At 39.2% G+C, this 11,867-nt stretch overlaps 1 protein-coding gene across 18 annotated transcripts in view; it reads right to left on the minus strand.

The window, feature by feature from the left end:
* Window positions 1-195: 195 nt before the first annotated feature.
* SRRM1 (serine and arginine repetitive matrix 1) overlaps window positions 196-11,867 on the minus strand; it is a 19,528-nt gene continuing 7,856 nt past the window's right edge. For 3 of the 18 annotated variants that reach the window (XM_068917535.1, XM_068917544.1, XM_068917545.1), the window contains 12 exons: window positions 11,530-11,727; window positions 10,851-11,054; window positions 10,204-10,308; window positions 8,393-8,664; window positions 8,144-8,224; window positions 7,680-7,766; window positions 6,827-6,971; window positions 4,017-4,121; window positions 3,218-3,679; window positions 2,386-2,572; window positions 1,408-1,602; window positions 196-1,178 (listed from right to left, as the gene is read on the minus strand). In XM_068917535.1, coding sequence (XP_068773636.1) covers window positions 1,074-1,178; window positions 1,408-1,602; window positions 2,386-2,572; window positions 3,218-3,679; window positions 4,017-4,121; window positions 6,827-6,971; window positions 7,680-7,766; window positions 8,144-8,224; window positions 8,393-8,664; window positions 10,204-10,308; window positions 10,851-11,054; window positions 11,530-11,727 — 2,146 coding nt within the window. In that variant the 3' untranslated portion in view covers window positions 196-1,073. Of the gene's footprint in view, window positions 1,179-1,407; window positions 1,603-2,385; window positions 2,573-3,217; window positions 3,680-4,016; window positions 4,122-6,088; window positions 6,131-6,826; window positions 6,972-7,679; window positions 7,767-8,143; window positions 8,225-8,392; window positions 8,665-10,203; window positions 10,324-10,850; window positions 11,055-11,529; window positions 11,728-11,867 lie in introns of all 18 variants that reach the window. The other 15 variants (XM_068917527.1, XM_068917542.1, XM_068917533.1 and 12 more) reach the window with 13 other exon arrangements.

The raw sequence follows: 11,867 nt of genomic DNA on the forward strand, positions 1-11,867 counted from the left end.
AGACAACAGAAACATCACTGAATTAACTAAGGGCTATTTCTGCTACCAGTAGGACAGCTAAAAACAAAAGCCCCACTTTTCAAAAAGCCAGCATATTGGATCAAACAATTTTCCATATCTGTGTATTTGATAACCCTGTACAAAAGAAAGCTGATTAGCAAATGCAAATGTTCATATAAAAATAGCCAACATCTCTTTAAATTTAGAAATTTATTTTGTTTAATCCACAAGCTTTATATAGCTTTAGTTAAAAAAACAAAAACAAAAAACAGTGAAAACATGACAATATCCAAAGTTCAGGTTCCTCCAACTTTCAAAGACTACATCTCTGAAAGCTGCTTATATCATTCAGAAGAACCGTAACGAGACAAGATTTATGAATGGGGCAACGACATCTCACAAACAAAATTTATGTAACTGAAGGAATTTTTCTGGGACTGCTGATCATGGAAACTGCCCTTTAAAAAAAGAACATAAAAATACAAATGAAATTCCAGTGTTCCAAATCAACATGTTACATCAATATAAACCCACAGTGTCCTGGTAAACAACATGCTTTCATTTATGTACCATTCTAAATTGCTAATCTTGATTCACTTTAATGGAGACTATACAGGCAACAGTAGAAAGCATTAAAATATACGTACTTCCTTGGTAACTCCGCAGTGGTTTTACTCCTGGGCAAGCTTACAAACCACAAAGGTTAGTAGCATAATGTAAGTGGGTACAAAAGAAGTAAAATGAGACCCTCACAAGTTATTCTAAATGCTTTGATGAATTTTAAAGAAACTAAGGAACTGATGGCCATGTTTAAAACCCTCAAAAAAAAATTCCTACTGCTTCTAAAAAGTCTCACTCTAAATGAAGTTATGTTGACTGTCAATGAAAGAATGTCACTAGTACACTGTGGACACCTTTTGTAATGTAAATCCATGCCCTTTGTACATGGTGAACCTCAACCTAGCAATTATTACAACAAATGTTATATTCTAAAGCTCAAACACATTTAGCAATTTGAAATTGAATTCTGAGTACAAACCAAATAAAATGTACATTATATCAAAGGTTTCCCCCTAAGATGGTGGTGACACTTGCGCCTTCCTCATTGACCTCAGTGCCTTCTCTCGCAGGTGTTTTTCTAGATCATCCAGGTTGTCTTCTGCTTCACTTTCTGTCTCCTTAAAACAAAGATAAAGCATTTCTTCAAATACTGAAAGATAAGCCAAGTCAGGCTGTAGCCCTCCAATACTTCAATTCAACAAGTAAAATCATGGGCACTAAGCTGCATTTCTGAAGACTTATTCAGGACATCAAGAGCACACACTGTGAACATTAATCTCCATTTATTTTCTTAAATTGCACTCAAAGAAACTAAAACATAGGAAAAGACACAGACCAAACCCCTACCTTTTTGGGTTCTGTCTCTGCTTCCTGGTCTTCCTGTGCCGAAGTGGTATCTGCTGCAGCCACGGCAGCAGCTGCTGCAGCTGCTGCAGCCTTCTCCTTCTTATGCTTTTTGTGTTTCTTGTGCTTTTTGTCCTTTTTATGCTTCTTATCCTTCTTTTTCTTCTTCTTCTTCCCACCACCTTCTTGATCTGAATTCTGTAACAGAAGCAGTTCAACAGATATTACACCTCATTTCTGAGGCTGAAAGATTTTGTTAAAACAGGCCTGCCCAACTGGGGAATTCAGATGGACAGAGCAACATGCAAAGCTCAGTAAACTTGAGCGAGTTTTCAGAATGGGGGAAGTCACATTCCCAATCGACTGACAGATGCAATCCTAGGAGAGAGATATTCCAATACACTGCAGTGCAGCATCTCAAAACAGAACATAACACCACACAAACGTGGTATGCTGGTCACAGCAGTGACACACAAGCCTTTTCCTAGAAAGGAATACTGTAGTTGGAGTTTAACTCCCCAAAACACTCCTCCAATAAAGAACGGAAGTGCCCTCCAGCAACACATTCAAAGAATGGATAAGGATGTGAGAATCTCTTCTTTTCCTATTAGGAACATCCCGAGTTTGCATGTAAGACTACTAAGCGTAAATCAAACCTTCTCACTTTGCAGAGCACGGAACTCATTTTAAGTGAGCCATACTTGTTAAGTAATCTCGGTAGCTTCATGAGATGGGAGAGCCTCTTCTTTCGTAAATTAAAATTTTCATAGTATAGCACTTTTTCAGACTTGTGAATATTAAACTTGAAACATCTTTATTGCAAATTGTTTTCAAGAATTTGTTTTAGACTAAAAAAAATCACTCCAAGAGGTTTTTTTTTTTTTGGCATGTGAATAAGCTTAGAGCTGTTCAGCAAACAAGTCCTGATGAAAATAACTTGCCATACAACCCAAAACAGTACTATTATTAGCAAACAAATACCCTTGCAGGTGATGGGCTCTGAGTTGGACTTTTAGCCTTTTTTGCAGGTGACCAGTTTGCAGAAGGTGAACGAGACCGAGTAGGAGATGGAGGTCCTTGATGTTTTTTCGGTGCTGGCTCAGGTGATCCTGAGGCAGACCTTGATGAAGACACCCGTCTCACAGATCGTGGACTTGGCGTGGAAGCCCTTAAAAACAGAAAAGCCACAATTAGATACTACTGCGAGGCATTTAAGAGACAACACAAGAAGTTAGAGTGACAAAAACTAAACATGCTTGTTTAAAACTTGGCTAAGCTGCCACTTAAAAAGAAAATGATTGGTTATTGTGTTGGCATATGCTACAAAGGCAAAACAATCTAATGCCACTGTGGATCAGTAACGCAAAAGGATCTTGCAACTTGATAGCTTGTAAAAGGATAATGCTACCGTTGTTCAGACTGCTCCCTTTCTTCAGATGTGACTAATTTATAAGCACAATGAAGAGAGAGTGCGAGACATTACATTCAGCTGCGTTGTTTTCACTTGCTCAGTTCCACTGCTTTTCTGTGCTCTTAGAAGACCCCTCAAACTCTATCTAAAGCCTCCTTAAAGCTTCTCCCAGGGTTGCACTTTGTAAGATTGCAAGCACCTAATAAAAAAAAAAAACTTCAGAAAATGCATGTTAGAAGTTGGCTGTATGCAGGTGGAGGCCAAACAGAGCCATTGGTACTTGAGCAACATCAAGACACAGGAGCACTGTTTTAGCGTGATCCCCTAACTATTCGTCCTATTACCCAGAAAAACAAAAACAAACAAACAAAAACACAAAAGAAACAAGATAGATTTTTTTACTTTGTCTTCTTAGGTTCTGGTGTCCTTGACACCCTCCTGATGGGTCTAGTGCTTGGAGATGGAGACTGTCTTCTCTGAGGTGAAGCCGAAGCTCCCCTTCGCAGTGGCGGTGGGCTTGCAGAGGTATGAGAAGCTCTAGGCCGAGGTGAAGGTGAATGCCTTTTGTTTTGCGGCGGCGAACGTGTTTCCCGATTAGACCTGCTGGGAGGAGACCCCTTCCTGTGCTTGGAAGATACTGAAGGTGAACGCCTCTTAGCAGCTGGTGAGCTCCTTTGTTTTGGCGGTGGTGAATGGGAGACTCTACGTTTTGACTGTGGAGAAGGTGATGCCCTTCGTTTAGGAGGGGGAGGAGGAGAAGCCGTTCTTCTCTTAGGAGGTGGAGAAGGAGAATATCGTCTCTGTATCGGTGGAGAATATCTTCTTGGAGAGGGTGAGCGTCTGCGTGGGGGTGGTGATGGAGACCTAAAAAGGCAACAAAAGTTTAGATGCCACAGATGTGAATTACTTGCAAGTGCCTTGCAATTTGCCCAGAGAGGAGAAAAATTACAAGAGCGTTCCTCTAAAAATTCTTTAAAACCTTATTTAATAGCTATTTTTTTTTTTTTGGAAAACAAGCTTACCGGGTATACTATGTCCAAGCCACACACCTACCACAGAAATTAAAGAGACCTCGCTACCAAAATTATACTCCCTTCAGTAAGCTGCAAATCAAGGAATGGGTTTCCTAAATTACAGCATTTATTTTTGCATGTAGTGCAAACCAGAAGCAACTACTTTATGGTAAAATGCAACACAGTACCTTCGACGAGGTAACGAAGGTGACCGCCGCCGCCTTGGAGGAGGGGCAGGTGAAGGAGAGCGTCGCCGCCTGGCTGGTGGGGGTGATGGACTTCTCCTCCGCCTACTAAAGAGGCACAGGAATTACTCAGAAAAGTTGCAACTGAGACGTGAGATTTTTCTCTTTTATTCTTCCATTTTCTCTATGCCAATTATTCTTGTTCATGCACTTCTTCAAAATGAAATTCTATTAGAACTACTAATGGAAAAATTACATCCAAGTCTATCTCTAAAAAGCATGAGACATAACTTTCAGAGCCCACTACACTAGAGTCAGAGACAATTTCACAATCTGCTTAACCTGATCAATTTGCAACCTGCAGCCAAAGAGGAAGCCCTATTCTCTCCCATATATTTCTCATTTCTGCCATCTCTCTTGCACTGAATCTAGTGATCACCTAATGAGTCAGATGCACTCACTGATCCAACAGAAGACTAATCCAACGACCAAAAAAAAAAAAAAAAAGCTGTCATCATGCAGTAACACAACTGCTAGATCCAACACAAGGGAGGGACGGAAAAGCCCAGCTGTGACAGGGAGAAAAGTACTTTCTGCAGCAGCCTCAAGTGGAATCAGATTAAGCAGAGTGTGAAACTGTACCCTTGGAAACAGCTTTATCTACAGATCTGAAGTCTAGGATGACTTACCATTTCCTGAAATGCTGAGAAAAATCAGAGTTGGTGCTAACTGCTGCTATTTGGATTCAAGTTATTCACAAAATGAGCCATTCTGCTCTCAGATAGGTTTACGGACTTCTGGGAGGGGAAACTTTGATCAAACACGCTTTCATGGAGTTATAGAGAGAGGGATATAGGTACTTTTTTAAAAGCAATTTAAATAAATAATGAAGGAAAAAGGATAAAATGAGAGTAATGAAACAGTCAAAATCAAGGCAGCACAGCTTGGTGAGAGGAGGAGCAGACAGCTCATCTAAATAAGTTACCTAAGATTTATTTCCAAATACCCTGGCTGCTGTTTTCCAAGGCAGGGAGTTACGCTTTCTATATATAAGAGTTTGCCCCAAAAGACAACATTCTTACACGATCTGAAAAAATATCAGTCTTCAAATGTCATGGTTGTCCCAATTAAACACCTCACAACAGTGCTGAACATTTAGACTAGGATGAAGCACTTAAGGCTTTATGCAGAAGACAATAGGTGAATGTATTGTTTTGTAAGCAGCTGAAAGTATCTCCACATTCTAGTCTGTTCTGTATGCAACTGTACGGCAAGCAACAAGATCCAGAATGATAATGGTCTACATTTTAAAATGTAGTCACACTTCATATGAATCAGATTACGTGTGCTGCAACAATATTCTAGCTAGGCCTCAATTACAGATTACGCACACAGGACATTACATCAGATTAATACGCTCATCGTACACCCAGCCTCTCGTACTTTCCTATATTCTGGGCTCAGCACAGAGCACACATCTTCACAAATAGGTGTTACAAATACTGCCTACATAACAAAAGGAAAGAAGTTCTTATTCAGTGCCCATGTCTGCTATTAGTTCCAAATATTTAAAGGATGGAGGAACAAGACTTCCTGAAATTCCAATTATCTGTGACCCAGAACATCAATATCTTTATCAACTCTTGCAGGTCTAGGGAAGGGTTTTAGCCAGAACATCAACGGCAACAAGAACACAAGAGTGGTGCTCACCTGTCTTTCAAATCTGTGTATATGGAATAAGAACAATCCTGGAAGAATACAAATGCATTGCTGTTTTAAGGCAACATCAGGCAGCACGTTACTGGCCATTATACACTTACTTGAAGTAGTGACTAACAAGGGACATAAGCCCAACAACAAAAGAAGCACCTGCCTTTTTTTTTTTCCTCCTCCTCCAGTGAAGTGGCCCAGATCCAAGGCATTAAGAGAATAGTCTGATCTCCCTGATCTTACTACTTTGAGCGTGCAAGGCCAAAGCAGAAAAGATAGCAAATACTAATCCATGACGAAGTGAGAGCCTTTCTAGATGGTCTTCTATATACAAATCCTAGTAAACAGATTAATTTCTAACCAACCTTTTCATCACTGGTGATTGCCACCTCTTTTCCATCTGCATCCTGATAGCAGTGGAAGAAAAACAAAACATAGAATTTTCTATTTGCCATATATTTGAGGCAAAAATGAACATGCTCAATGAAATTCAAAGTAATTCTCAACAAATGAGCATAAGAAGAATGCAATATTGAAACAGACCAAAGGTCCATCTAGCCCAGCATCCCATTTATGGCAGCCAGTGATCAGGAAAGAGTGTAAGAGGCAGAGCTGGTCGGGGGGGGGGAGAGGGGGGGCCACACAAACAAACACACACCACAACCCACACACACACTCCAAAAAACAACCCCCAAAACAAAAAAAAATCCCTGATTTATCCTGGTGGCTTCCAGAGGCCCACAATTTAAAGAGGATCAGATGAACTTTAGCATAAATTTATTAGGAATCTCTACTATGAACCAAGCACAACAGCCCAGAACACATGGAAATCCATGGCTTCAACAGAACCTGAAGGAAATCTGACCGTGTCATTATAGAGGAAGCTTGCTATAACCAGCACCAAGATTCTCATTTTCATTTGTAGGATAAAGTTTGGAGAAAAAAGGTCATCTTTATTCTGTTTGTGCAGTTCTGGGCTAACTGAACCAAATTTATTCTGCTGGGGATCAGCCGACAGTCACCCAGCACAAAACATGAACTAAAGTCAGTTATATTAAAAAAAAAAAAAAGCATCAGTTATGCACAGCTTAAGAAGAATTTACCGAGGGGAAGATTCCTTCTGTCGTTTTCGTGGAGAAGGAGACGGACTGCGTGAATGTGAATGGCGCCGACGCCTACCAACTTCCCCATTCTTCACATTGGATCTTTTAGGTCGTTCCTCTTCAGATGAGGAGGATGAACCAGAATCTATAAATACAGAAGAATTAATTCCTGAAAAATTATTCTCATGGCACTTTTATGCCGTTACCAATATAGTTATACTGCTGTTCAAACTACTAACCTCTCCCACAGAAGAAAGTCTCTGTTTAAAAGTAGTTCAAGCAACTAAAAACCTGTTACTAAAAACATTTGTTGAAGTCAAGTGATAAGTAAATATTTACCTCCAAATTTCATCCACTAGAACTGGGCAGCAACCTAATTGTCCACAAAAAATTTGACTAGCCAGGCAATTTAAAAGGTAAACTGCAGGCACATACAGAAACGTTAAGTAGACAACAACCCAGGCCAAACCCAGGTTAATGTACCAAACTCGACCACGCAAGAGTCGAAAATATTAGGAAATAACCTACTGCAATAACAGATTAAGTACACCCCAGTAAACAATATTTTCACATGATGGTAAGGACTTAAAACTGCAACTTTTAAAGATGAAAGCCCATTAACAAAGATTTACTATAGCCTTTAAAAATTCTGCTTTCTTCCTCATGAAAGCACTGTGAGCAATAATTAAGAATGACTTCATTAACGCAAGAGTGGTAAGTCTGTAGTTAAGTTTTCAACAGCACTGTAGAGTACCCTGAAAATAATTTTAATCAAAATATGAACTTCATCAGGGCAGAAAGTATCTAGTGTTAAACATAATCCGGGTTTAAGAAACTTATATGTTATCCATACCAGACGAAGACTGTTGATTTTGCCTTCTGTATTGACGCCTCTGCTGCACAGAATCTGCTGCAGCCATTTTACCTCCTTTATCTTCTTCTGAAAAAGTACACACACATACAGAGTATTTAAAACTAAGGATACAAATTTGTTTGGTTCAGACAGAAGTGAAGCAATATTTCAGTGGATCAAGTACACTTTTTCCTTACATCTTAAGATAACAATCAATTTGGATTACATAGTTCGGCTGAGATTTCTTTCAAGAAAGCTTAAATGGAAATATCTGAGACAACGTGAATGATTATACTTCCATTTTCAAACTGGTATTGAAAGCAAGAATTTTTGGGGTTCAGTAAGTATTTTACCACTGCCTTTTTTTAAATCAAAGATGTATGACAACAAAAGAAAAACAAAAATCACCTAACAAAAAAACCACTAAACACCCCAAAGCCTATGCTGAAAACTGAGCGCTGTACCTGATTCAGACAGTTCTGCTTTCCTTGGTTTTGGCGCTGGCGAAGGAGATTCTCTTTTTTCAGTACTCTTATGTTTGGGTGCTAAAAGACAGAGTTAAATCAGCTTTTTTTTGTAACTTAGTTGCAACTTCTTACATCGTTGTATGATTTTCTGCCCATACAAACTAGAGACTATCTTTGAAGAAAAAAAAAAAAAAAAAAAAGCACAGAATCATAAATCTGCTGAAAGACAAATTTATATTTGAGTACCTGATGCTCTGCCAGGAGAAACAGAGCCACGGCTTTTTCTTGCACGATTTGACTGCTGGGGTGTTGGAGACCTACGTGGTTTTGGAGGTGGACTTGCTGGTGGGGATGGTCTGTGCCTTCGCCTAGGAGGACTTGCGGAAGGAGACAGTCTACGTGTTTTACGAGGAGGACTGGACACAGTTCTTTTAGGTGGTTTCTTTGGTGGTGATCGGGAACGCGAGGAGGAAGAGGAAGAGCTGCTGCCAGATAAAGATGCTGATGATCGTCTCCTCCTGCAAATCATATAGAAAATTAGATTCTGACTAGCCAGTTTAGGAAATGTTTGAACATAAACACTGAGAACTGCACTCAATTGCAAGCATGTCTATAGAGCCGCGTACAAGAGCGCTTCCAAAACATGGTGGACAACCTTCAACACTTGTTTTGTAGAGGAGAACATTAACAATCAATCTTTCACAGTTATTTTTTAGACAGTGAGCAAAAAATTGTTAGTGTTACCTTTGCTTGCTTTCTGTCAATCTACAGACTATGACTAAGCTTTTTTCCTGGGAGCAATTAGTTTTCTTTTCGCTCTGTCGCTTTTGGATGGTTAAGCGAATTCTCCATGTTAGCATATGTGATTTAATGACCTCCAAAACAGATCTATTTAAGAGTTTAGTGTGCAAGAACACTAAAAAAGTTTTTACATCAAGAGGCAAAAAAAATAAAAAAATAAAAATCAGACAACAACTCTGAATCTATCCAGTTTTGTATGTTTTCGTTTTAGACTTTCATCTTTACTTCGTAATTTTTAAAAGGTAGGGCCTCTAGAATTCTGCGGCAAAATTTGTGGCAAGTTCTGTTGCAATTGTGTACCTGCAGAATCCACCTTTGGCTGCAGAATTCCTGAGAACCTGGAAAAAAGAAACCCTACCTTGAGTGAGATAAACATTTGCTGAAAGGGAGTTCTTGTACATCTTGCAACATACACGTTTGACACTTTTCACAGTTTTCCCAGTAACTGTGTTAAATGACTCTCTTTATAAACTCAAAAAAGAAAGTCATCATCTTGTGACAAAAAAAGCTTCAACAAAGGAAGCACCACTTTAATTCTCTTCCTATTATGACTGATGTCCATTTTGTCATTGCCTTAAGTATAAAACTTGCTGTTCAATGCAATAACTCAAGAGCTTTGCTAATAGAACAATTGCTTAAGCTGGCAAAAACGTAACCTCAACACCAGACAGCAGACCTGAAAACAGTTTAAAAGGTTTTTTTTTTTTTTATTAAAAGAACATGAGGGAGAAATAAATTTTAAGTCAAAATTATAATCCTCTTTAACTATATATGATGGAACAGTAAGTCATAACTTAAAATTACTAACAAGTAAAATCCAGAGTAACTTGCTCTTTTGTTCCCTACAGGGGAAAAAATTAAAATACTGAAAACTTAAGCAAAAAAAAAAAAAAAAAAAAGTCGAAAAACCTCATATCAATGTATGCTGGGAGCTATCCAAGGGCATCTGAATGAGTTACAATTCTGAAAGTGCCACTTATCAACAAGGGAGATGAAATTCTCATGACTATTTCGATTCAAAAGACTTTGTTTCACAGTTACTAGCCTGGCTCCCCCTACACACTTTTGAAATACGATATTGCAATTTTATATCACTCAATTCATACATAACTGACGGTACTGAGATATAAGATGAACAAGGTAATTTTCATAACATCCATTCCTCACAACTACTGTTTCCCTTCAACTTTCAACGTTTAAGACTTCCAGATAGTAAAAAAAAAATAAAATAAAATAATAAAAAAAGGAAATCTTACCGCCTCACAGGGGATCTGCTTCTTCTGTGTCTGGGCGGGGGAGGCATTCGCCTCGGAGGACTCCTCCTCCGTGGAGATGGTCGTCGTCTTGGGCTTGGTCGCCTTCTAGGGGAGTAAGACCTGTCACAATCAGAAATTCAAATGAAAAGCAACTATCTAACTTTCCACAGATTTGAGGTAATTTATCCTCAGGGAATCGAGTTTAAAGTTGCTTTGCTCCAAGTGCATCACCTTAAAGCAGCATTTAGATTGCAGTGCAACGTGGTTTGTTTAGCCACAATCAAGAGGGTTTAAGTTTACCAACACCTTTCTATTAGGCAGTAAAACATTAAACAAAAAACAAGTAAAAACCTTACAGCATCCAGCATCTCTGGCATCAAATTTACCTCCTGAAGGAAACTATGTATAAATTCCCGCTATCTAACAACTTCCCCAGCCAGCGTTAGTCACAGTGAGCATTTCCTCATGAACTAACAGGAGGAAAACATCCTTGTTCCTTGAATGAGCCTTTCTTGTTTGGCCTAAAACATCCACAACTCATCTCTAGAAATTTCACTAGTTTAACTGAAAACATTACCTTCAATAGCTACCTCAGAAGCAAGCATTCAGGTCTCAATCTTCGCAATCAAGGTCAATTAAAATCCTACCTTGACCGTGATCTATGACGCCTTCTTGGTCTAGAATGAGATGGGGAACGTGATCGAGATCTTGACCTTGATTTGGACCGAGTTGGGGATCTTTGACGGGTCTTCTCTTTCTCCTTCTCTCTCTCCTTTTTTGAATTACGTTCTGGTGAAGTTTCCTTAGTCTCTGGTACAGGAGGTTCAGGTTTGGGAGCTTTTGGGATATCACTGTTAAAATTAAAGACTTAACTTATAAGCACTACTGTAGCCATTGGAGTAACATCTTAGAAGTTGACAGGATATTCTCAATAATGAACATTCTCTCGCCCATCCTCTGACAGCAGCTTAGGCACTCCAAGTTCCAAAACTTGGAAAACAACTGGAACGTGGTACAATGATTCAAAGAGAAGAAAGAGTAATTTTTAGGTTGTGTGTTAGCTTGCTAGGAAACAAATTGACATTGACAGAAGTGGAGAGGACAATCAGTAGAATGAAATAACAGTGACAGCCAAGCATTCTGCTTTCAGAAATCTACATGCGGAAAAAAGAAATCTTACTGAAGAGCTTAAAAAAATTCATTTGCCAGTGCAGCAGGACAGGGAGAAGTAGATAGCCCCTTCAAGCCAAGCTCTAAACAGATATTAAAATAATTTCCATTTTTCAAAAGGTACTAGATAGTTCTACACTAAGATATCACACTTACCTGTTTGATGTTGCCTCTTGAACAATGGTCTCCTTTGGTTTCACAGGTTCTGGCTCAGGAGTCGCCTCTTTCTTTTCTGGTGCAGGAGTAGCACTGCGGCTCTTGGTTCTGTGATGAGGGGAGCGAGAATGGCTGCGTTTCCGCTCTCTTCTGACAGGCGACGATCTCCTTCTAGGGGAAGGAGACCTTGATTTGCGTCTAGGAAAAAGATTTGTCATTTAATAGCATAACATAATGAAACAATGTATGGAAAATAAGAAACACTGAATATTCAGCAGCTAAAAGTGCATCTGAATCAGCTAGACTCTCAGGACTGACTACAACAGTTGAAGACAGAT

The sequence above is a fragment of the Struthio camelus genome, chromosome 23, assembly GCF_040807025.1.
Source record: "Struthio camelus isolate bStrCam1 chromosome 23, bStrCam1.hap1, whole genome shotgun sequence".
Classification (NCBI taxonomy): Eukaryota; Metazoa; Chordata; class Aves; order Struthioniformes; family Struthionidae; genus Struthio; species Struthio camelus.